General features: G+C 47.0%; 1 protein-coding gene and 1 pseudogene across 1 annotated transcript in view; one reads left to right on the forward strand and one right to left on the reverse strand.

Annotated features, from left to right (window-relative positions):
* LOC147609402 (uncharacterized) overlaps nt 1-27,332 on the reverse strand; it is a 111,722-nt gene that overhangs the window by 33,665 nt on the left and 50,725 nt on the right. Inside the window, exons 5-7 of the mRNA XM_086787637.1 lie at nt 18,614-18,792; nt 18,150-18,407; nt 17,933-18,034 (exon numbers count right to left, since the gene is read on the reverse strand). Coding sequence (XP_086643763.1) covers nt 17,933-18,034; nt 18,150-18,407; nt 18,614-18,792 — 539 coding nt within the window. The remainder of the gene's footprint in view (nt 1-17,932; nt 18,035-18,149; nt 18,408-18,613; nt 18,793-27,332) is intronic.
* LOC147609403 (uncharacterized) lies at nt 11,230-12,304 on the forward strand (annotated as a pseudogene).

Consider the following 27,332-nt stretch of genomic DNA (forward strand, 5'->3'; position numbering starts at 1 on the left):
TGGTCCATAGGAACCTTAATTTAAAATTTCGAAAAAATCTTCACCCCCAGGATAATGCCTTTTGAACAAATTATACTTAATTTCTAATGCACCTTCTAAAAATCTTTTTGAACTTCTGTTTCAGGGGAACTTATTTTAATAAGATGCGATATTTTTCTATCCAAAAATATTTAAAAATTGAATTACCACTTTCTAGAAGATTTTCTCTCTCTAGGCTAAAACTGGTAGAAACAAGATCTTTTATATTTCTGAAGAAGGATTTGATTACAAGGGAAGATGCTGGACATCTTGAGAGGCTGGGGAGGAATCTTACATGGTTGGAGGCGCACCTTGGATCATCTAGCGCCAGATGGAGGCATTAGGCGCAAAATCAGAGACCAGCTTGCTGCATACAGATCCTTTCGTGGTGCTTTTGGTTGTGTGGATGCACAAGAGGATAGGTTGAAGGTTGGGGCTGCTTTGTGGTGGGAGGACCATAGTTTAGATGGACCTGAGCTGCAACAGTTGGCTATCCGCATTCTCAGCCAAGCTATAAGCTCCTCTTGTTTGGGACAGCTTTGGAGTTCTTACAGCCATATTGCATCAAAGAAGAGGAACCGCCTTGGTATAGAAAAGGCCAATGATCTTGTCCTTGTAAGTGCAAACTTGCGAATGCTTTGCAAGGGTGCGACTGCAAAGGCAGATCCCTTTACCCAGTGGGAGATGGAGCAGGTGGAGGGAAATGAGCAAGCGGCGACACAACAGAGCCCAGAGGACGATGCCGCTACCTTTCAGACTGGTCATGTAGGCAGCCATGATCATGAGGCCAGCACTTCTCAAGCTCCAAGCTCCGATTGAGCATTGCAAGCTCTCTGATTTATCATTTAGTAGCCTAGACTCTTAGCTCTACCCTTTGTTTCATTGTTTTGACTTTTGACTCGAGTCTTGACTCCACACTTTATGTGCATTGTAGACACTAGTCTTCTCTTATTTGATAGTGATCATCATTCCATGCTTATATATTGGTTTGTCATTGTAATTATTAGCACCTGTTTGGCGTTTTCGGTGTTTGCATTGTGCAATGCGCATTTACTAAATAACTCAAAAATTTAAACTTTTTAGAGATGCCTTTAAAGTTCAGTGTAAAATTATAAATGTTCTTTTATTTAGTGTGCTTTGTAGTCTATGTAAGGATACTTCACTAAATTGCATATTCCATATGTCATCCCCATTCCCCTGTCCCCATTCCCTGCCTTTTGCCGTTTCCCATCCTCGTCCCCGTCCCATGTGACTGTGATCAACGGGTCATTGGGCATCCCACAAGGCAATGCATTGTGCAGTGATATTTGCTTGGGACAAATTGTTAGTTTTCTTTGAGTCATGGCTAATAATGATGTATTCGGGATGCTCTCTGCAACGCCGGCAAGGACAAGCTTAAGGGGACTAACTACCCGTTGTGGGCCTATATGATGAGGCATCTACTGGTAGCCAAAGGGCTTTGGGGTATTGTCACAGGCAATGATGCTCGTCCAGTGGCTGCTACACGGCAGCCTACTCCTGGAGCATCTACTAGAGAAGTTGCAAGCACAGGCACCTCCTACTGCAGATCAGAGAAGATGGGATTCTAGAGATGCATAGGCACATGCCCTCATTGTTGTCTCCATGAAGAGGAGTATCATACTACACATCCGTTCATGTGGCATTGCTAAGTTAGCGTGGGATGCCCTTGCAACACTATATCATGTGCGCAATGAGGCTCTTGTGGCCTACTTGAAAAAGCAACTTGACCTTTTGCATATGAATGAGGGTGACTCTATGGATGAGTATCTCACGAAGGTTAAAGACCTTCGAGAACAACTTGCAAACATTGATGAGCTTATCCCGGACAATACGCGTCACTACCATCCTTAGTGCATTGCCTACAAGGTGGTTCCAACCGTAGTGTGAACAATACGTTTAGTATGTTTGGAAAACGTGCTGAAAAGATTCCAAACATAGTGAACGCTGCCCCCGATGGAACAAAACGTTTCAACATGAGATAGGTGGACAATGAAACATTGGACCAAAACAATCATATACATAAAATGTGAAGGTACTGCCCAATAGTTAGAAGATGATATTAGCATATTTATCATCAGTAAACAAAGAAGACATACAAAAGAGAAGAGAAAAGAACAAATAGGAGCTGACCAATAGCCACTCGGGAGCCGTGTGGTAAAAAGCCCTCCATGTATCTAGGCCTCTCTATAAATCCATCATCAGTGATACTCATGAAGTGATCTCTGTAGTATAGCATACTTCGGTGGAAGAGGCTGTGTAGGCGATATCCATGTCTCTCGTGTATAGAGCTGCCATAGGTCCTGTCTCAATACTCTGTTCCTCTCACTATGAGAGAGACGGATATGTGGTGCATCCATGTCATACTGGAATGGTGGTAGATGATCCATGTCTAGGCCATGCTGTGAGAACCAATGTGTGACCTGTGCATACCATGATCCTCTGTCTCCTGCCTCAGCCAGCTGTCTCGATGCCTCAAAAGCTCTCTATGACAATCCGTCCTGTGGCGAGCTGTTTTTTTTGGAAGAGAAAAAGCAAGGGTATGCCACTTGTAGGGTTATTGGTTTTTTAAAACTAACAGCTATGCTATATTTAATATAAAGAGCATGGGGCTGTTTTTATTGAAAAAGCAACAGGAATGGGGCGGTTTTACTGCACATAAAAAAGACTTGTTGTTTTGGGGAAAAATTCACTCGGGTGTTGTTTTTATCCATAAAAGGAAAGGCCTTAGGCCCTTTGTACTTAGCACGTTACGAAATTGACTAAAGATAGCCTGTTGCGAGGATTCGCAACCGGATCTGCATCTCTTGTCCATGGAGTACAGGTGGGTCACCTATTTTTTGCGTGCTTTTCTACAGTTCTCGCGTGAAACAGGTGTTTTTCCTTGGCTTTTTGAATTTTCAGAATCAGTCACATAGGTATTTTGCAATAGTAGACCTTTCTTTCTTTCTATTTCTCCCTTTACCATGGCAGCACAACTCCACTTTGTTGATAAGGTTTCCGACCATGAAGGCTCTTGCGGGACTCCTTCGTTCGTACTTGAGGTTTTTGTGGGTGAGAAAAAGGAGAGGACCTAGGAGGTGGTTGACTCTTGGCTCAACCTCTAGAACATACACTTTTTCTCCCTCCCTCCCCCTGACTAGCCTTAAGCCCAGGTTCCTCTTGTAGGCACCAGCCCGTAGGCACTTTTTATCCGCTGTAGGCGATGCTCTTGAGGAAGCACCTTGTGGGGTTTTGAACCTAGGACCTCCTGGTCCTAGACAAACACCTTTACCACTTGGGCTATCACATGGTCACCATGAAACTCGTTTCAGTGGCTTTGAAACTCGTTTCACATTTCAGTGTTGAAACGTTTCATGTGCACATTGAAACCATATCGTTTCATGTGGGGAAAAAGGTTGTGATTTTGTGTGCTTTTTAGCTTTTATAATTCATTCTCTTTCCTTCTTTCAGCCTGCAATGGGCTCTTGGCAAGGTGTATGCGGCGACTCGCAACTGTGTAAGATGGCTGGCTGCTGTGCGCCGGCTATACGACGACTGAAAACAGTCGTGCTACGGCTTGTGCGACAGTCGTTAGATGCTCATGTTCTGATACCAGTGTGAGATCAGTCATAGACTTCTATGAAACTTGCTAGAAGAGAATAGAGCAACTCTCCAACCGCCGACTGCCAGATATAGGAACCCTAGCCGGCTAAAATAGTCTTGGCCATCCACACATGTCCTGACTCCCCTGAACCGCCCGACTCCCCCTAGTCCTATCTGTGTCCTGACAAGACACAATCCCCATTTTTGCTTAACAACTTCTCTAGTTTTCTACTTGTGCTTTACTTCTTTGTGCAGAGAGGAGGTGGAGAGTGAGGAGCATTATGTATGCAGATGCAGAACATATACAGCCATCAGAGAGAGATATCACATTTTATTCAGAGAGCCACATTCCCTACGCCAGATCTTTGAGGCAGCAGACCAGCGCATACTGGGGAGATTCATTCTAGACATACAACGCCACAGAGAGACATCATTACAGGCTCAGACAGCTCCAGAGGGGGGACGACAGACACAGATTACTACATTTTTTCAGAGATCCATCCCGCTCCTAGTCCCTACACGGCAGGGAATTACTCTCCAGAGAGCAGAGACACTCAGAGCCCGCAGGAGACAGAGGACACCTGGCTTTCGGACACCACACCTATACCAGAGAGAGATGACAGAGATCAGAGCTCAGTTTCACAGGGAGGGTGCGGAGCGACTGGCTCACTTCAGAGCACACCCAGGCATGTTCTTCACGGAGCTGTGGACACCCCCTTCATTGATGTATACCATTTTATACCCCCAGTATGGTACAGGATGGAGCTAGCTAGGTTGCATATCATGATTGTATACTCCATGCATTTAGCTTTGCATTCTCCTAGTAGTAGAGCTCCATCCCCTCCCCCACTCATTGTACTTATTGCACACCCAGATTCAGCTTTTTAGTTCAGTACTTTTTCATTTTGTTGGGATGACAAAGGATACCCCATACAGGTACACCGATTTGTCTCATAGGCCGAGTTCGGTCTTTTGGAAGACGTTAATAAAATCTCTCTCTCTCTCTCTCTCTCTCTCTCTCTCTCTCTCTCTCTCTCTCTCTCTCTCTCTCTCTCTCTCTCTCTCTCTCTCTCTACCAGACTCATCCGTCGGGATTTAGTTCAGCTGGACATTAGGAGGACATGGATACAGCCGACTGAGGAGCTGGGCACGAAGATGGCTTTCTACAGAGAGCATTTTCTTCAGCTCACAGCAGATGGTTTTGTGATCAGACCCAGTTACATGGATGTACACTTGTCTCATGCAATACGATGCGCTATTGGTCAGATTCGCACATCCTCACACCAGCTTGAGATTGAGATTGGCCGATATAGAGGTATACCAGCTGAGGCTAGGATATGCCGAGTATGCCATGGGGAGCCAGAGACAGAGCTGCATTATATATGCCATTGTACTGCATACTATGAGATACGTGGTCGTTTCCACTGTTTATTCAGAGAGGGTTTTGGACCACTTTCCAGAGTCATGGGGTACCAGGACCAGAGGTGTTTGGGATTGTTCTTGCTGGAGCTGCGGAGACATAGAGATAGCCTGCTTAGGCGCACAGAGAGCCAGACTCAGAGGCACATTACAGATTTCTTTAGTCCAGCCATCACTACGCCAAATGGACCACAGCAGCAGCAGGACATGGATACCGCCCACACCAGTGATTGATCGTGCGACTGAGCTTGGGTGGTTCAGACACCCACGACTACGGAGGAGGGCATCCCAGCATAGACGAAGGTTGCAGCGGCAGATTCGGATTATTCTTGCGAGGCATGCCGGACACCCAGTCAGGGTGTTGACCACAGAGGATATTGAGGAGATCCGCCAGTGTCCGATGCGGCACATATTATGAGATGGAGGCACCTCCATAGTGTACCCCTCCGTCCCACATGATATTGTATCCCCTCACTATATTCCACTCACCTCCATAGCGTACCCTCCCCTCACTATATTCCAGTTCCAGTTTCATTTTCTAGGTGCCAGTAGTATCATCTTTATTTTTCATTTTCTGGGTTTTTTTATCCAGACATTGTATCAGATCCACCATGATGTAACTTTTGGTCTCATAGGTCATTATGGCCTTTTGAAGACGTTAATATAACATTTCATTTCATTTCATTTCTCTGCCGCCACAGAGATTTGGGGTGAGTACGCAGCATCCCTGTACACAGCAGCAGGACAGCCGCCCCTGCCAGACCCATCGGAGCCATGCCCAGAGACCTGTGCTTTCTTTACTGCTGAGATGGTAAGGAAAGCTATTGACAGGATGAGGACTGGGAGAGCATATGATCATGATGGTTTGGTAGCAGAGCACTTTATTCATGCCAGAGATATGCTTGCAGAGCTTATTGCTATGATGTTTAACCGAGCTATGTGTGAGGGTTTTCCTGAGACTTGGAATATGTCCACAATTGTGCCTATCTTCAAGTCAGGGGATCCCATGCTTCCTGGGAATTATCGTACCATCATGATTGGTCACACATTGGCTAGATTATATGCATCTATTCTTGAGCAGGAGTTGAGTAGATGGGCAGAGAGAGAGGGCATACGTGCATCAGGGCAGGCAAGGTTCAGGAGAGGTTTCTCCACTCTTGACCATATCTTGACACTCAGAGCTATTATTGAGGAGGGCAGATTATATGGCAGGAGGATTTATTGTTGCTTTGTGGATTTCCGCAAAGCTTTTGACACAGTACCGAGAGCCAGACTGATGCGCAAACTACAGGAGATGGGAGTGCCCACAGAGCTGATTTGGGGAATCATGGCTTTATACAGGACACTTGTGGGACAGGTACATACTACTCAGGGTATATCTGAGATGGTTCACTCCACTATTGGGGTGAAACAGGGCTGCCCCCTTTCTCCCACCTTATTTGGGATGTACGTGGATGAGGTTTCAGACTATGTAGAGCGGGAGGGTGACAGAGGAGCACAACTAGCAGGGACATGGATTCCGCTGTTATTGTATGCTGATGATATTGTGCTGATCTCAGATTCTCCAGAGGGGATGCAGCGTCATTTGGATGCACTGCACACATTTGCACAGGACAGTGGATTGTCTGTTAACCTTGGTAAAACCAAGGTGATGGTGTTTAACACAACAGCACAGTGGGTTAGGAGGTCAGTACCCACCTTTACATATGGTCAGGAGACAGTGGAGTATACAGATGCATATACTTACCTTGGTGTGGTTTTCAGTGGCCCACTATTTTCCTTGAGGAGAGCAGCGGAGACCAGATTGACCAGAGCTTATGCAGCATTGGGGAGACTAGAGAGGATGTGTTCGCAGGTTCAGTTTCAGGAACCTCGAACAAAGCTCTAGCTCTTTGACACTTTGGTCACTTCAGCCATGCTGTATGGAGTGGAGATATGGGGACCCTCAGTGGATCACCACAGCCGAGCTGGTAGCACTGATCGATGGAGACATATGGAGAGGCCCTTGGTTTCTATGATTTCCCGGATGATTAGGGCCAAGGCCTCCGTACCACATGATATTATCCGTGCAGAGATGGCTGCCCCCCCATTGGTGGTAGAGGCACTCACTCGATCAGTCTCCTTTATACATAGCACTTGGGCTCTCCCTAGAGACAGATATGCTCGCTTAGCCCTGGAGTCTTCACGACAGTTGGCATCACAGGGAGACGGATCATGTTGGTATGCACAGATGACAGCTTGGTTCCAGTTGCATGGCTTTAGTATGGAAAGGCTACCTCCATTTCAGTACTCCCTGGATGCACCCTCCCTCTCTCTCACACGGGCAGAGATTACCAGACTTATCAGGCAGGACTTGATTCAGCTAGACACTAGGAGGACATGGATACAGCCGACACAGGAGCTTGGTACGAAGATGGCTTTCTATAGAGATCATCTTCTCCAGCTCACGCAGGATGGGTTTGTGATTAGACCCAGCTACATGGATACTCATCTTTCTCATGGGGTACGGTGTGCTATTGGTCAGATGCGCACATCCTCACACCAGCTAGAGATTGAGACTGGCAGATTCAAAGGAGTACCAGCTGAGGCCAGGATTTGTCAGCTGTGCCAGATGGAGCCAGAGACAGAGTTACATTACATATGTCACTGTCCAGTATATTATGAGATACGAGGCCGTTTTCACTGCCTGTTTAGAGAGGGTTTCGGACCACTTTCTAGAGTCATGAGATACCAGGATCAGAGATGCCTCGGATTATACTTGCTGGAGCTTCGTAGACATAGAGAGGGTCTCTTGAGAGGGACGGGATCAGAGAGGGAGAGACACCTACAGAGGCAGATTACAGACTTCTTTCGACCAGAGATTGAGCAGTCAGGCCAGCAGGCATTGTAGCTAGCCCCAGAGTATAGCCGCACTAGAGGTACACTGATTGATCGGGCTATAGAGCTGGGGCGGTCCAGGCGCCCCAAGATGAGAGGCCCATCTCGACACCGGCGGAGACTACATCAGAGGATCAGGACCATACTAGCATGGCATGGGAGACGTCCAGTCAGAGTACTCACCATGGAGGACATTGAGGATATCCGCCATTGACCGATGAGAGACATCTTTGGATAGTGATGTGTATGATGCTTACCTTTGTTGCTCGAGTTTTCCTCCCAGATGTTATCCATTAGGAGCTCCTAGTACCGTACTTTTCCTCACAGTTATTTCACTTTCAGTTAGTTGTTTTTAGCTTTTCTTACACAGACATTGTATCAGATCCACCAATTGTTGTAACCTTTTTGGTCTCATAGGTCATTTTGGCCTTTTGAAGACGTTAATATATCATTTCGTTTCATTTCATTTCTCTCTCCTCGTAGCCCCCTCCCGCCACTCACTCTCTCTCTCTCTCTCTCTCTCTCTCTCTCTCTCTCTCTCTCTCTCTCTCTCTCTCTCTCTCTCTCTCTCTCTCTCACTGCCTGTTCAGAGAGGGCTTTGGACCACTTTCTAGAGTCATGAGATACCAGGATCAGAGATGCCTCGGATTGTACTTGCTGGAGCTGCGTAGACATAGAGAGGGTCTCCTGAGAGGGAGGGGATCAGAGAGGGAGAGACACCTACAGAGGCAGATTACAGACTTCTTTCGACCAGAGATTGAGCAGTCAGGTCAGCAGGCATTGCAGCTAGCCCCAGAGTACAGCCGCACCAGAGGTACACTGATTGATCGGGCTATAGAGCTGGGGCGGTCCAGGCGCCCCAAGATGAGAGGCCCATCTCGACACCGGCGGAGACTACAACAGAGGATCAGGATCATACTAGCACGGCATGGGAGACGTCCAGTCAGAGTACTCACCATGTAGGACATTGAGGATATCCGCCATCGACCGATGAGAGACATCTTTGGATAGTGATGTGTATGATGCTTACCTTTGTTGCTGGAGTTTTCCTCCTAGATGTTATCCATTAGGCGTTCCTGGTACCGTACTTTTCCTCATAGTTGTTTCAGTTTCAGTTAGTTGTTTAGTTGTTTTTAGCTTTCCTTACACAGACATTGTATCAGATCCACCAATTGTTGTAACCTTTTTGGTCTCATAGGTCATTTTGGCCTTTTGAAGACGTTAATATATCATTTCATTTCATTTCTCTCTAGACCCCGGGAACTACAGGACCATCACGATTGGCCATATATTGGCCAAACTATACGGGGCAGTTTTGGAGGCAGAGCTGAGCACTCATGCAGAGGTTGGGGGATTGAGAGCAGCAGGCCAGGCAGGCTTCCGTCGAGCCTTCTCGACCATCGACCACATTTTTACATTGAGGTGCCTGATTGATCAGGCCAAGGCACGGAGGCAACGGCTCTATTGTTGCTTTGTGGATTTCCGCAAGGCATTTGATACTGTGCCCAGAGAGCGCCTCTTTCGGCGACTACAGACACTAGGCATACCTTCAGACATGATGTGGGGCATATACAAGCTATATGAGCAGGTCTTTGGGAGAGTCCGATGCCCAGGAGGCTTGTCCGACACAGTTGCTAGCACCATTGGTGTGAAGCAGGGGTGCCCGCTCTCCCCCACGCTCTTTGGGCTCTATATTGATGAGGTGGTCGACTACATCACACACGGAGGAGGCTCTGGGGTTGAGCTATCAGGTATTACTGTCCATGTTATGCTTTATGCTGATGACATCATCTTGGTATCCGACACGCAGGTTGGGCTTCAAAGACACCTTGTGGCTCTTGATGACTTCTGCGCACAGCAGGGGCTGACAGTGAACCTTGGGAAAACCAAGGTTATGATCTTCCACACTTCACCCGCAGTCAGGAGCCACACTACTCTCACATTAGCAGGAGGGCGGGTCGAGGGGTCGAGGTGGTGAGCTCTTATGTTTACCTTGGCATCACATTTACTAGCTCAGCTGGACGCTTCTCCATGGCTCAGGCAGTCCAAGACAGAGTGACCCGGGGGTATGCAACTCTTGCTGGCCTTGAGCGTCAGTGTTATCAGGCACATTTTTAGGAACCCCGCACGAAGGGGTGGCTCTTTGATACATTAGTGACACCAGCCTTGATGTATGCAGCAGCGGTTTGTGCACCAGGGCTTGCAGCCTCCACATGGGTACAGCTGGAGAGACCACAGATCTTGATGCTCTCGAGGATGATACGCAGCAAACCATCCGTCCCGCACGACATTGTCGAGCTGAGTTTGCTGCACCACCTATGGCAGTGGAGGCATTGTTCCAGACGATCTCCTTTATATACAGGATGAGGGAGATGCCCATGGAGAGATTATCCCGCCGAGCTTTTGAGGCATCCAGACAGCTGGCCGAGGCTGGACACACTGGATCTTGGTATGCACAGATGCTACAGTGGTTCTCACATCATGGTATAGACATTGAGCGGTTGCCACCTTTTCAGTATGATCAGTCTGCTCCACGGGGTTACCTCTCTCTCAATGAGAGGAACAGAGTGATGAGACAGGACATATGGCAGCACTACATACAGGAGACATGGACAGCACCAGAGAGCCCACTACCACCGAAGATGCTGTACTACAGAGACCACTTTATGAGCATCTCAGGGGATGGGTTTATACATCGACCGCGGTACATGGATGTATACATGCCACACAGCTCTCGCGTTGCTATTGGACAGCTACGAGTCTCATCACATCAGCTAGAGATAGAGGCTGGGAGAGCAGCACGAGTTCCTAGAGCTGAGCGGATATGCAGATTGTGCCGCGAGGAGGTGGAGACTGAGGATCACTTTGTATGTAGATGTAGAGCCCACCAGGGGGTCAGAGATAGATATGCAGGATTGTTTGAGAAGCACTCTTCACTACATCAGTTGATGGAGGCCTCGGACCAGCGACAGCTTGGCAGACTACTACTATATCTTTCTTTCTTTCTTTCTTTCTCTCTCTCTCCCGCCTGCTTTCCTCTCCCGCCTGCTGCCTATCTTTCTCTCTCTCAGTTTCAGTTAGTTGTTTTTAGCTTTTCTTACACAGACATTGTATCAGATCCACCAATTGTTGTAACCTTTTTGGTCTCATAGGTCATTTTGGCCTTTTGAAGACGTTAATATATCATTTCATTTCTCTTCACAACAGCCCCCTCTGGCCTCTCTCTCTATGGGAAGCGCTGCAGACACGCACAGAGCTCTTCCTATGGCCAAGGAAGGGTTAATTAATTTTTAACCCGAAACCAGCCTTTTTCAGCCCAAGACAAGATGGAGAGGATCAACATTGAAGACCTGATCAAGGCAGCCATCCAACAACACAAGAAAGAGACGGACAATGCAATTAATATGGTCAACCGGAGCCTTCTTGACAAAGTCAAGAAGCTTGAAGCGCGGATAGCAGCCCAAGATGCAGAGATCGCAAATCTCAAGAAGGAGATAGAAGAAGCATGTGCTCAACATAAGCTCGAGGAAGGTGAAATTCAGCCCGTCATGATGGAGGAGCTAAACACCATCAAGGCCCAAGTGAGAACACTTCAAGAGGGAGAAGAAAAGAAAGCCCGGGAGACCTCCTCGTGGGTGGAGGTGCTCATGAAGACGCAAAAGCAAGTAGATGAAACGGAGAAATGGATAGAAGTGGTCAAGAAAGGTAAGCACAAGGAGGCCGAAAGCACATCTACCTCGAAGATTATCAACCTGACAATTGAGGAGGAACAAAGAAGAAAGACAAGGGAACTTCATGTGCAGATCATGGGTCTTAAGGACGGTGACAATGTAGAGGAGGAAGCCAAAGATTTATACACACGCATGGGCATTTCGAGGCCTACACACACGGGGGCTTGGAGAGGGGGCAAGAAAGAAAGAAAGAAAGAAAGATTTTATTAACGTCTTCCAAAAGACCGAACTCGGCCTATGAGACAAATCGGAGTACCTGTATGGGGTATCCTCTGTCATCCCAACAAAATGAAAAAGAAAGACAAGAATGAAGGAGAGAGCTCTCATTTTACGCTTTCCCACCTTGGAGGCCAAGAAGGATTTCTTGGCCAAGCGCTCCGCCCTTAAGAAAACGGGCATCTTTTTAGGAGATGACCTCACCTTGGCACAGCTAGCACATATGAGGGAGTGCATGCCAGAGATTAGGGCAGCCAGAGAAAAGGGAAGCTAGCATTTTACAGAGGAGGCAGAGTGGTGATACTAGAGAGACGCACCACCTAACGGTGCAAGACCTATGGGACCAGTCTGAGACTTGCAGTATGGAACTGCAATGGAGCATTGAGACTGGATGTGGGGGCCTTTGAGGACAGCTTCAGAGATAGGGACATCATCTTCTACTCGGAGACACATCAGGCCCCAGGCAGGCCCCAGGCAGCACATTACCGAGAGTGGCGGGATGCAGATGGGAGACGACTTGTAGACAGGAGGCCCGTTTGAAGCATGGTGGTCGCGGATCTGGAGGAGTTGCAATTCCTTTTAGAGAGGAGCTTCAGCCACTCATCCATGTTATGCGACGTGATGAGAGCGCGAGGTACATGTGGGTCAGAGTGAGGGCAGATGAGGGTAGACCCCTACACATTGCTATATGTTACTTTCCACCTAGCACATCTCATTATGCAGCGCCCAAGGGGCAATCTCCATATATGATTCTAGACGAGAACATATGGGAGTTCTCCAGGGAGGGAGATGTTATCATACTTGGGGACTTTAATGCTCGAACGGCTCAGTACCAGACCTCCTTCTTTGACACTTCGGAGGAGATATTGAGAGAGATAGATGTGGAGGAGATGTGTTTGACCCGGAGATCACAGGATGAGGTGGAGTGTACTGTGTATGGGAGATACCTCTTGGAGATGGGGACTGCACATGGGCTGGCCATTTTAAATGGCCTAGAGAAATGTCCACTTGCCAGTGGCTTTACTTGCTTTCCACATAGACATGGGGCCAGCACAGTGGATTATGTTTTAGCCTTGCCAACCTTCATCCCGAGTATCCAGGATTTTGCGATTGGCCCCAGGCCCATCGGAGTTACGGTGGATCATGCACTTCTCTTCTTTACGGTGGATTTCCACTACAGTACCCGCCAGGTTGGGCAATCCTCCTATCACACGAGATATACCTTCTGTAGAGAGACTGATGGAGTATACACCGCACAGATCTACAACTTGTTGAGTGCAGAGGATCCACAGAGGCCATTAGCAGAGCTCACACAGATCTTGACAGAGGCTTTACATACAGCTGCAATGACGGCCTTCCCACACACGCAGCCCACAGTACGACCACGTCCTGGGAGCATGCCCCAGAATAGTTGGTATGATGATGACTGTAGGGCGCTCGGAGCCCGGCTACAGAGAGAGGTGGCCACAGGTGTTACTACATATAGACAGTCACGCATCATCTTCCAATCCCTCATTCGGCAGAAGAAGAGAGCATTCTTAGCTCGGCTGGAGAGAGGCATCTATCAGTTGTTTTTGAGTCAGGATTATGGGGAGGCCTGGAGATTGCTTAGAGTGCACCCCCCACCTCCGGCCATTACCTCTCCAGATACATGGGGCGAGTATGTAGCCTCCCTCTACACCTTCACAGCAGAGATGGTGAGGAGGGCCATCAACAGATTGCATACAGGGAGGGCACAGGATCATGAGGGCATTGTAGCCGAGCGTTTCATACATGCTAGAGATATGATTGCAAACTTGCTAGCTCTCATGTTTAATAGAGCCATGTGTGAGGGGTTTCCTGGGACTTGGAGTACTTCCACGATTGTGCCGGTACTCAAGTCTGGAGATCCGAGCTTGCCAACTAACTACCGCACCATTATAGTTGGTCACTCACTGGCCAAGCTATATGCCTCTATTCTTGAGCAGGAGTTGAGCAGATGGGCAGATTGACAAGGGGTCCGAGCTCAGGGATAGGCCGGTTTCAGGAGGACATTCTCTACTACGAGGGATGGAGATCGATGGAGAGACCACTTGTGTCCATGATCTCCAGGATTATTCGGGCTAAGGCCTCGGTACCCCATGAGATTATCCGAGCCGAGATGGGAGCACCACCGATCGTAGTCGAGGCTCTTGCCAGATCAGTGTCCTTCATTCATAGCTCCTCGGAGCTTCCCCGACACCGGTATGCACAACTTGCTTTAGAGTCCTCTCATCAGCTAGCCATGGAGGGAGACACTTCATGTTGGTATGCACAGATAGCATCCTAGTTTGAGCTCCACGGGTTCAATTTAGACAGACTTCCACCCTTCCAGTACTCTCTAGAGGCACCCTCTCTCACCTTGACACATTCTGAGATTAGTAGAGTCATCAAACAGGACCTCATTCAGTTGGACACTAGGAGGACATGGCTAGAGCCCTCACAGGAGTTGGGGACGAAGATGGCTTTCTATAGAGACCATCTTCTCCGCACCACTGAGGATGGCTTTATACTTAGACCGAGCTACATGGATACCCATCTGTCTCATGGATTGAGGTGCGCCATTGGGCAGATCCGCACCTCTTCACATCAGTTAGAGATAGAGACAGGCAGATTTAGAGGCATACCTCCAGGGGACAGGATTTGTCAGATTTGTTGGATAGAGCCAGAGATGGAGGAGCACTACATCTGTCTCGCTGCACAGCATATTATGGGATTCGAGGGCGCTACCATTGCCTTTTCGGAGAGGGATTTGGACCACTGGCTAGAGTCATGGACTTTTGTGATCAACGATGCTTGGGTTTTTATCTCCTGGAGATCCGTAGGTTCAGAGAGTCCATTATCAGGAGCAGACGCCCGACTGGCAGGGAGTCCACACAGAGACAAATTACTGACTTCTTTAGAGGGACTACCCAGGAGGACACAGCCGACAGCCCAGCAGTGGGCACCCCGTGGGACTCTAGTTGAGAGAGCTATCCAGTTGGGCAGATCCAGACGCCCGAGGGTTCGCGGATCCTCACATCGGAGACGGTGCCTACACCGGAGGATTCAGAGCATCATTGCGAGGCACCGGGCTCGTCCGACCAGGCATCTCACTATGGCAGATATCCAGGCCATCCGGCAGAGACCCATGTTAGGGCTCCTAGGATGATTACGACTCTAGCCATATACTGTTGTACTCACTGTCACTTTTGTACTCCCCCATATTCATGTATTCATGTATCCATGTACTCATGTACCCCATTTTGACTAGTAGCATTAGCTTCCCACTCTCCCCAGTTGCTGCTTCCGGATGCTCCCTACTGATGTATTGTAGGGCTAGATACTTACCTTCAGTTCTTTCTTTTCTTTTCCAGACAATGTCACATGGTTTCATTTCATTTCTCTCTCTCTCTCTCTCTCTCTCAGCTCAGAGATTTCTTCCAGAGAGCTATGCCAGTGCCAGCTGATGTACCACGTGGGGTGACCGCACAGAGAACAGAGAAATTGAGAGCCAAGAGGAGACCTAGACAGACTGGACACAGAGCACCCCAACTCCGTCACCGAGAGATAGCAGCTATCCGGATGAGACACCAGATGGAGACACAGGAGAGGCTAGCTCGCTTTCATTCAGACTCACGGTACATGTTCACGCCACTCACAGCCTCAGCATCGGCGATGTATGATATCTTATATCCCTCTTATGGCACTGGATGGAGTTAGACATAGATCTGCATAGCATGCTTGTACTACCCCTTCAACATATAGAGATGCATCTTGCCTTAGCACTCCATCCACATCCCCACCCCCCCTTTATATTGTTTGTCTTTTATTTTCCATTCCATGATGAGATATGCCATGGACATTATTGTATCACTTTGGTCTCATGGCCCATTAGGTCTTTGGTAGACGCTTAATATATCTTTCTTTCTTTCTATGTGCTGCCCTACTATGCGCCTGCTCTGTCCCCATGCACCAGTCTACCACATGCCTGGCCTGTACAGCCAACTCAGCCTCTATTGGCTGCTGTTGGTGCCTAGTTCAGAGCATACCCAGTCATAGCAGACAGCCACCTGCTGCTCATGGAACCTACACACGATGCTTTTTTTCTTACATTTCCAGCTGCAAGTTGACAGCCCATGCACACCATGTACACCATGATATAGACAATCTGCAGCACTTCCAAGAGGGAGGAAACCTAGGGTTACAGCCCAAGAGACACAGGTTTCCCGGGACAATTCCAACCCACATGCATGCATACAAATCTCCCCGTTCTCCACCTTCTCTCAAAATCCACATGAACCTTACCTTGAGCAAAACCTGAAAAAGCACCCACTTCGAGCAGATTCAAAATGCAAATATGGTGACCAAGAGATACCTGGCTTAGGGAACCTTGATAAAAGCACAACGACACGCAAAACCTTGCTTTTTCCTGCCTCCGCGATTACGCTGACTCTAAAACCAACTGTGAGGGACGACTCAGTTGACAAACTGAAGAGCCAAGTACAGGAGATCCCACCTCCCGCCTCCTAGCCGCCCTTCCGAGTTCCACCCTCTCCCTTCTGCCCAGGGCAAAGGAGCGTGCACGGGCATGAGGGGGAGCATGCACCTCTTTGGGCCTTTATACTTTCCCTTCACACAGCTCCCATTTACATATGGGACTCACTTGCCACGTGTCACACACAAGGCTTCATCAAGTACACGATTAACCTTTCAACACCCCCCCTTAATCGTGAGGAGGGGGTCAACCGTAATCAAGCCACCAAGCCACGTCAGCAATCGATCAGCACCCAACACCACACAGAGACCGGGATGCGACGCCTAACCCGCCACCAGGCTGGCGCACATGCCATCAATGCCAAGGCCAGCGCCAATGCACAACCACACAGACGCATCACCAAGAAGAAGACGTATAACCCAACATCAGCACCAGCTCATAGCAGACCTACCCACAGCAGTCGGAAACGCCAGAGCTCTGGCCCATGTCTCAAGGATTATGTTTTTTTATCTGTTTGAACCAAACAGAGGGTTTGGGTTTTATCTGTTATCAATCGATGCAAAGTCTTTTTGATTTTATGTTTTGGTGGTGGTGAATGAGTTGATTTGATAGAGTTCATGAAGATGGAACACATGTGTGTTTCAGTCTGATGCCTAAGGTACAGATGTTGAGTCAGAGTTGACTCAATCAACATCAACAAATGAGGTAAACTGAGTATTAGATATAATCAGCTGAAAGTGCAGAGGGCTAGGATTGGTTTGTCTGGGTGTTGGAGGGAAGTGGTTTTGAGTCAGGTTTGATAGTCAGAGGACTGTCGGTAGCCATCAGTTAGACTGGTTGGTGGGCTGGACTATATAACTATCAACTCCATTATGCATAGTATGGACTAGATACTACGATATCCCCACTAACGTCATCAGTGCCCAATAGTGGGTGTAGAACTATGTATCAAGATATGCTCTCACACATGCACTCCACACACACACACACACACACACACACACATAAGAGCATATATTCACACAAAGCCCTTCATACTGAGTTTCTGTCAAACCTCCGGAGATGCAGGGCAGACTCACCCATAATGAAGCCTAGCACTATGGAAGTAGCAAATAGAAAGAATTAGTACAGCAAATAAGTAGTTGATAGGGCAAATGCACCGCTAAAGATAGAAAGAATAAGCACAATAACATGATCTGTATATATGGTGGTCCATGGGTTACTATTTATAGCTTCAGTTTACTCTTAGAGTTGATTTACTTAGGTTTATATCAGTGGGGCCTTGTTTGAAGGCTTGAGGTTGTCTATTTTCTGTTTTGTGCTGCCCTGATAAAGAGATTATGTGAATATACAAAAAAAAAAATACTTCTCAAAAAAAAAAAAGTAACAGACGAAAAAAAAGTAACAGACGTTCAAATTTAATTTTCTTTGCAAGTGGAATAGAAGGGATTAAAAACAGAAACCAGCATGAAATAAGATGAATGTTCTTTCCAAATGTCAAACAGACATTGTTTTTGCCAACAAAAAGCTTCACCATTACTGATAGAAAAATGATTCTTATGTATTGATGTACCTGTAAAGAATGGACACTGGTAGGATCGACCTGAAGAGCTCGCTGAAAGAGCTGGCGCATTTTTTGTCGTTTCCCTTGGTTACCCTCAAATATAGCCCATGCCTAGTTATAAATATAGCGTGCTTCATCATATAATGGAATAAAGTGGACTAAAAACATTCCACGTGTACAAAGAGCACATTCATTGCAAATGTTTGAAACCAAAACAAAATCTTACATGCCAGCATTTTACATCATTTGGAGCTGCCTTAACAGCAAGCCTAAACTGATGGCGAGCAGCCCCCCAATTATGTGCCCTTGCTTCAAGAAGAGCTCGTGATTGGTGAACTACAGCGTTTCCAGGCTGTATTTCTGCAGCTCTGGCTAGTAGCTCTTGAGCTTTGCTCCAATTGCCAAGTTGCTCTTCTAATCTTGCCCAAGCATGTAATCCATATACAGCAGCTCCATTAATCATGTCAGGAAAGAGTCGCTCTGCCTGCATATCTCATAGATAAACAATGTCAGCCATGTGAACAGGAAAAAACTCTTTTTATAGGCAGGACAAGGAAGATAGCACCTCTCTCTCATTACACTCCGTCCCCTCCAAAAAAAGAAAACAAAACAAAACAAAATGGAACCCTTTACCCCTTCTTTCTCCACCTCTTTTTTCCGTATTCTTTACGATGGCAATTAGTATAACACCTGGCGAGCAGCACGTATCGATTCCATAAACAAAACGCGAGCCCTCTTTGCATTCCGTGCACGTGCCTCTATGGACCCCAAGGCCTGCAAAGCCCTTACATAGTCATAACCCAGATTTTTCTGATCTTCAAAGGCAGTGATTGCCTGTGAATACAAAGCTCCAGCGGCTACAAAGTCCCCTGCAAACCATACAACCGCACATATATAGACAATAAATGCATCGTTAAACTTTGATATGCATAATACAAGAACAGACACAAAAAATGTTAGATATCTTGAGTAGAAAAAAAATACCATGATAAATTACACTCACAGACCACACACGTACACACCCAACTAGAAAAAACCACACACATACACACCCAACTAAACCACACATGTACACGCCCAACTAGAAGAAAACCTACACTAAAAAAAGATACACTTTTTGAAGAGAATTAAAAAATCCCTTAACATGAGGGTTACAAGGGATCATCACCTACGGAGGATGTAAGAATCGAAGAAAAAGATGGAGATAATTATCCCTTTGTTATAAGTAAAACAGAGGGATCATCACCCATGGAGGATGTCAGAATGATGGAGATAATAATCCCCAAAATAGAGAGTAAATGGAGAGTGGAGAAGGGAGTAACCTGTCACCATCAAGTTTCAAGCAGCAAGCACAAATTGAAGTCGTTTTAAAAAGCGGCTCACTTTGAAAGCAGCAGACATTTACTTTAGAAGGAACTTACCAAAGCTAACACCACCAGAGCTTCCTACCAAGCCATCTTTCTACCAAGAGCACTTCTTGTGTGTCACAAAGGATGGATTCATCGAGAAGCCTGGATACCTTCATAGGAACATGTCACTTGCCATAAGAATTGCTATTGGTGGACGTATCAGGGTATCCTCACACTGACTCGGGATAAAGAGAGGAACAGCTGAGGGTATCCCATGGGAGGCTCGGATATGCAGACTATGCTCAACTAGAGAGATCGAGTCAGAGGAGCATTATTTGTTTACATGCCCAATGTACCTCCCTAACATAAGTGGAGCTCTTAATTGCCACAGACGAGATATAGACAAAAGCAACTCATGTGTCCATGAGCTCATAGCTCCAGTGTTTTGTTTTCTTTTGTACCATGACGAGATTACATGGACACTATTGTATCTCTTTTGGTCTCATAGACCCACTGGGTCTTTTGAAGAAGTTTAATATAACTCTCTCTCTCTCTCTCTCTCTCTCTCTCTCTCTCTCTCTCTAGAGAAACCACTCATGACTACGATCGCACGCATGATTCGGAGCAAAGCATCGGTACCTCATGAGATTATCAGAGTAGAGATAGGAGCCGCACCAATGGTTACCGAAGCCCTGTTCCAATCAGTGACATTTTTGTAGAGGATATGGGAGCTCCCCAGACAAAGATACCCACACCTAGCACTTATCTCTTCCAGGCAGTTAGCAGCAAACGGCGATACACGATGTTGGTACACCCAGATGTGTACCTGGCTGAGACTACATGGCATGACGATTGATGCACTCCCTCCATTTGATTACAGCCTGGACTGCCCCTTCTTGGACCTTAGTCGCTCGAAGCAGAATAGGGTGATCAGGATGGACATCGTGAGGCTACATGCAGAAAGGACATGGTCCACCCCCCCCCCTACCACTAGGCACGAAGATGGCCCACTACCGGGACCATTTTCTACATCTCTCCCCAAATGGCTTTGTGACACAGTCTACATACATGGACACCCATCTCTCACATGGCATTCGCAGTGCCATTGGACAGATCCGCACTTCATCACATCAGCTAAGGGTAGAGACCGGCAGATACGAGGGGATGAAGCCAAAAGACCACATTTGTCAGCTATGTCACCAGGAAGTGGAGTCAGAGGAGCACTACATATGCCGATGTACTGTGTACTATGAGATACGAGGGAGATACTCGTGTCTCTTCCAAGAGAGTTTTGGACCATTACGACATGTGATGGAGTTTGAGGATCAGAGGTGTTTGGGGCTTTTCTTATTGGAGCTCAGATGCCATCGAGAGGCTCTTCTACGAGCGAGGACAGCACACCAAGATCCACCCCGCCAACGAGAAATGACAGATTTTTTCAGGGCCAGGACCACCCCGGCAAATACGACCAGCACCTCCACTACCCCCTCGGAGAGCCAGACGTCCTTCAAGAGGAGTCACCCTTGACAGAGCCATAGCACTTTGTCGAGCGAGATGCCCACGCTTACCAGGACCTCGTCCACGGCCGCTTCATCACCGGTGGATTAGAGCCATCATAACCCACCACAGGAGACGACTACCCCGCCACTTTAGTCTATCTTACAGCACCCCATTAGAGAGATACTGAGATGAGCAGATTACACCAGTCTTATGCTAGTTGTAGATATTATACATGTTGGGGTAAAGGCATTATGCCCACCCTTATAGTGTGTACTAGCCCATAAGTTTTTATAGTACATAGTACACTTAGTACTTTTAATAAATTTAATGTACTAAGTGCACTATGTGTACTAGTGCAAATATACATGTGTGATAGGGGAGTCACACACTCATACCATGAGTTGACTTATCCCCACATCTCTCTCTCTCTCTCTCTCTTCCTTCTTCTCTGTGTATGTCTCTCACATGAAACCCTAACTGTGCAGACAGCTGAGCTTCCATAGCTCCCTTCGACTGGTATCAGAGCCATGGCGATTGCAACTGCAGCATTTGCTTGAAGAAGCAGGGGTGCGTGTCCACAGGCATTTTTGACGCCAACTGCAAAGGCCACCCGTTTCACCTCTGTAGCTGACTGTGGAGGTAGTAGCTTTCGCTTCACACACCATATCCTCCAGTGCAGGGCAGCGCGCAGCATTGAAGAGCCATGGGCAGGGCTGCAGCGTTCTTCCCCTTCCTTCATTGGTCGCTGGTCGCCTGTGCGCAGAGCTATTGAACCAGTCGCCAAGCAGGTGGTCAATAAGCGCACGCAGGCGTTGGGCGGATACGCGCATGCAGGCAGGCGGGCGTCCATACTCAGGCGAACACGCCTACGAGCGAGCCGTCGAAGCCAGGCAGTGACTTTGTCGGGAGTGGAAGCATAGTCAAGGTGTTAGACGTGGACACCGTGCTGGCCAAACATCTCTAAAGTAGCTAGCGTGCTACTCGAAGAAGCGTGGCGTTTCTAGTGCTGGTTAGCGTATTGCTGGCAGCGGCGTACCCATTCGCAGCCTCTTCTACAGTCGCTGCCCTTCAACCATACTTCCGCCTGAGGAGCCCTCCATTGGCTCAGTCTTCTGCAGCACGCTTGAGGATACTCACACCTGAGGAGCCCTTCATCTGCACAATCTTTCTACAGCAGCAACAACACGAGTCAGCAAATTTGACGCCCCCCCTTTTCTGCAACAGAAATCAGTTGATTTCAGAGGTATTTGCCTTCAATTTTGGGATTTGCTTGTTCATTTTCATCAATTGAGCAGGTACAGGTCCAAATTGCTCAGATTTTGAGCAAAATTGGCAACAATTAGGTGACATTGGTCACATTCCGCGTCAATTTGCAGGAAATTGGATGTCAAAATTTGGGGCTTTTGATGTAATTGTGCCATTGGGCATTCATACATGCTGTATGATGTGAGCAATCTCACATTTGGGGCAAAATTGCAAGAAATTGGAGTGCAAATCAAAGGGCTTTTGTGCCAATTGGGTTGATTTGCATGCAGGCACTGGCATTTGATGCTTTGGGCAATGTGTTGATGCCTGTCAAGCACTCAATGTGCCAGTAAATCAAGGGGCTTTTATGTATTGGATGTATATGTGGCCAGGGGGAAGCATTGTGAAGACTCTGGATGCCTTCATGTGCGTTAATGTACCGTGTATGATCAGAAATTGATCTTGAATCAAGGGGCTTTTCAAGATTTTATGCTTGTTGAGCTTGGCAAAGCAGCAGGGAAGACTTTTATGCCTTGAACCCTCAGAAATCCACTTGCAGTCAAGGGGCTTTTGCTCAATTTCTGTCCGGGACTGTTGTCTGCAGTGGTGGGGACTGTCAAGGTCTGATTTTCACTCATTTGGACAGCCAGGAGAGCATTTATTGCTACTGTACCTGCTGGTACAGATATGGTACAACTTTGTACAAGTTTTGGCATGGCTGCACATTGATTTGAGTGAGGAAAAGGCTCAATTTCAGCTGCTGTACTTGCCGGTACAGATTTGGTACATCATTGGTGAGCACTTAGTACTGTTGTACAGTGTTTTGGAAGGGGAACAGAGCACATTTAAGGTGCTGTCATAAATCTGCAGCAACCAGATTTTGGTGATTTTATCACATACAGTGGGAGGAGAGTTGCATTCGTGCTTCCGCAGTGGGAGATAAACTTTGGGAGAACAACTGTGAGCACTTTGTGTGCTTTGGTGCAGTGTTTGCACATCTTGCAGGGAGTCGGGCATTGACAAAGGTTGCATATTGCTATGGCAACCACAGGTGAGAGCTCTTCATTGCTTCACATCAAGAAGCTTGAAGGCTCGCATAATTATGACATTTGGCAAACCCAGTGCTATAATGTGTTGCTCCAGAAGCAGCAGCACAAGCCCATCAAGGAAAGGGGTGTAATGCCCGCTTCTCTTACTGCTGAAGAATGGGAAGATATGGATGAGCTGGCAAGATCTACCATCATGTTGACTGTGTCAGACTCTTTACTTTTCAGCATACGTGAAGAGAAGACAGCTTGGGGAATGTGGCAAAGATTGCAGGACTTGTATACCCAGCAAAGTGCCTCAAGCAAAGTGTATTGGTTGAAGAAACTCATAGGTCTTCAAATGAAGGAAGGGGCGTCTATGGCAGCCCATCTAAATGAGTTTAATGGTGTTGTCAGCCAGGTCATCAATCAAAAGTTGGCAATGGACGATGAGTTCAAAGCCACCTTTCTCTTATGCACTTTGCCAGAGAGTTGGAACACATTCAGGACAGCCACTAGCAATTCAAATGCTATGCTGTCATATGCAGATGTGGAGGGTGCTCTCCTTCAAGAGGAGATGAACAGGAAGAACAACTCTGTTGGAAAGTCCAATGCAATGAATGCACGTGGGAGATCCCAGCAAAGGAGTAAAAGCCAAGAACGGGGAAGGAGCAAGTCCCGCTCCAAAAAGGACTTGGAATGCCATTATTGTGGCAAAAAGGGACATATCAAAAAGCAATGCTACAAATGGAAGAATGATCAAAAGGAAAAGGGCAAAGGAAAAGACAGAGACAAAGATGAAGCCAAAGATGCAAAGCCAAAGGGCAAAAGTGGAGTCAAGATTGAAGAAGTCAATGTCTCACATGCAGGTGACAGTGAGGATGAAGTCCTATTCACGTCTTCACTTGATGCCCATTCACTCCTTGCAGGAGATGGTCATGGTATGCACTCATGGATTATTGATTCGGGTGCCTCCTTTCATGTCACAGGTTGCAGAGACTTGTTTGTCAGGTATACTGCTGGCAATGAAGGAGTAGTTTATTTGGGTGACAACCATGCATGCCAGATTCTTGGCAGAGGTTATGTGAGGCTTGTGTTTTCAGATGGCTCACAGCTTATGCTCCATGATGTCAGGCATGTGCCTGAGATCAAGAAGAACCTGCTTTCTACTGGACAGCTTGATGATGCTGATTATGTTACCACATTTGGTTGTGGAAAGTGGAAGATTAGTAAGGGCTCACTGGTTGTTGCCAGAGGCTCTAATGTCATGTGCATCACAGATGCCATGGACATTTCTAGGGCTAGATCCAGAAGAGGCAAGCAGATAAAGACTATGAACCAGTAGAAGATGGACATGGAGCAGGACTTGGAGCAAAGCATGGATCAGAAGGGATGTCGGCTGGATAGAGGATGACATCAGCAACACCAGTGGGCTGTCGGCTGCAGGACAGAGGGGTGCTGGCTGAAGGCGCATCAAGAGATTCAGTCGGCAGCATTTAAATGGAATTAATGACTTATGAACTGGCCGACCAGCAGTCGGCCAGTTTCTCATGCGGGCTATAAATAGCCCCCTTGCTCTTTGTATTAGGCATTCCACCCACTAGGGGTGTGAGTCAATAGGAGGTCCCATAGGGGACAGAATTTAGGGTTAGGAACCTTTTTATGAAGGCAGCCCATGTCTGCAAAGATCTGTACCTTTTTTGTACATAGTATATACTGAAATTCCAGCACTTCTCACTCTCTCTCTCTACTCTCTCTCTACCTGCGTTTTTGCATCATGGTGCGTTTTCGCATCAGAAGGTCTTCAAGAGTGTTTAGGGCTGAAAGAAGACTACCCAGAGCTTCCGCGCGTTACATCTAAGGTGGACACTCTTTACTTCATGCATGCTGGTGTTTGTCACCATGCTAATGTAAATGCAACCGAGCTGCCGGAAATCTCTCTGTGGCATAGCCGGTTGGGACACATGAGTGTCAAAGAAATGGAGCAATTGTCTCGTTTTGGTTACTTGCCTTCTCTAAAGTTCTCAAGTTTTCAGTTTTGTGAGCATTGCATATATGGCAAGCAACTGCAGTGCCCCCACAAGAAAGCTCTTGGACAGAAAGATGCTCAGTTAGAGCTTGTGCATACAGATGTATGTGAGATGCCTCAGCTTTCTTTGGGAGGGGCAAAATATTTTGTGTCTTTTATTGATGATGCCACACGCAAGGTGTGGGTTTATCCTCTTCGTTTGAAGAGTGATACATTCTCAATGTTTGAGAAGTTTGTTGCTCATGTTGAGAATCAAACTGGCAAAACACTGAAGGCTTTGCGTTCCGACAATGGTGGAGAGTATATGTCCAAACAGTTTCAGGACTTTTGTGATGCTAAAGGCATCAAGAGAGAGCTCTCTTCTCCTTATGATCCTCCACAAAACGGGACAGCAGAGAGGATGAACAGGACCATTCAGGAGAAGGTCCGTTCTATGTTGTCACATGCTGCGTTACCTCATGGTTTTTGGGCTGAAGCTGTTATGACAGCCGTTCATCTTATAAACAGGTCACCTAACACGAGGCTTGGTGGGAAAGTGCCAGAGGAAGTACGGACAGGGAAGCCTCCGTCCTACAAGCACTTGAGAGTGTTTGGTTGCGTTGCGTACGTGCACATACGCAAGGAAATACGCACCAAACTTGATCCTAAGTCTCACAAATGCATATTCCTAGGATATGGTGACAGAGGTGAAATGGAGTATAGACTTTGGGATCCAGTGAATAGAAAGATTATACGCAGCAATGATGTCATTTTTGATGAAACATGCATGTATAAGGAGCCTGCAAGGCAACAGGAGCCTGGCAGAGTCATCTTTGATGATGATGGACATCATGGACAACATCCAAGGGCTGTAAATCAGCCATTACAGCAACAAAACCAGCCCTTAAATGGTGCTGAAAATGGTCCAAATGGACAGCCAGAGTTGGCAGAAGATATCCCTATGGATATCCCACAGTTAGAGGAGATACCGGGCATGATCTTTCAACCTTATGGCATGGAACAGGAGCCACCAATAGGTGATATGCAGGCTGGACAGCAACCTGCAAATGATGGTCATTGGGTACGGAGGTCCACAAGACCCTCCAGAGCCCCTGACAAGTTTGTTCCAAGGGTTGACTACTTGATGCTCACTGACTGTGTGGAGCCCTCATGTTATAAGGAGGCTTTACAGAGGGCAGACAAGGCTCTTTGGGAGCGTGCTATGAAGTCAGAGATGGATTCTCTACACAAAAATGGAACATGGAAGTTGGTGCATTTGCCTGCAGGCAAGAAGGTTTTGCCATGCAAGTGGGTTTACAGGCTCAAAGTTGCACCTGATGCAAAGCCAAGATACAAAGCCAGGTTAGTGGCTAAGGGCTTCAAGCAGAAATATGGTGTGGACTTTGATGAGATCTTCTCTCCAGTGGTCAAAATGACCACACTTAGAGCTGTATTACCTTTGGTTGCTCATGATGATCTGGATTTGATTCAGATGGATGTGAAGACTGCTTTTCTTCACGGTGATCTCCATGAGGAGATATATATGCAACAGCCAGAGGGTTATGCAGTGAATGGAAAGGAGAAGCTTGTATGCAAGCTGAAAAAGAGTCTTTATGGGCTCAAACAGGCACCAAGGGAATGGTATCATAAATTTGATACATTCATGAAATCCCAGGATTTCAGGAGGAGTGACATAGATCACTGCTTATACACCAAGAAAGCTTTGGATGGCAGTCTATTGATCCTCATCTTGTATGTTGATGATATGTTGATTGCCGGAAAATCTCGTAAAGAGATGGATGCCTTGAAGAAGAGACTGCATCAGACCTTTGATATGAAGGATTTGGGTGATGCAAATCACATTTTGGGTATGCGGATACTTCGGGACAGAAATCAGCATGTGTTGTATTTGTCTCGGAAGGAATACATTGGCAAAGTTTTACAGAGGTTCAATATGGATGGGGGGAAGAAGACTAGTACTCCTTTGCCTCCATATGTGAAACTCAGTGCTATGGACAGCCCACAGTCGGATAGTGACAGGGCTGATATGGCCAAGATTCCGTATGCTTTAGCTTGTGGCAGTCTCATGTATGCCATGGTTGCTACCAGGCCGGACATTGCATTTGCAGTGGGAGTGGTTTCTAGATACATGGCCAAACGTGGCAAGAAGCATTGGGAAGCAGTGAAAGGTGTCATGAGATACCTAAAGGACACACAGGATATGTGCATTTGCTTTGGCAAACAGGATGCATTAGTGCATGGTTACACGGATTCGGATTATG

The sequence above is a fragment of the Cibotium barometz genome, chromosome 51 (genome assembly GCF_041138505.1).
Source record: "Cibotium barometz isolate CiBa-2024 chromosome 51, ASM4113850v1, whole genome shotgun sequence".
NCBI classification, from domain to species: Eukaryota; Viridiplantae; Streptophyta; class Polypodiopsida; order Cyatheales; family Cibotiaceae; genus Cibotium; species Cibotium barometz.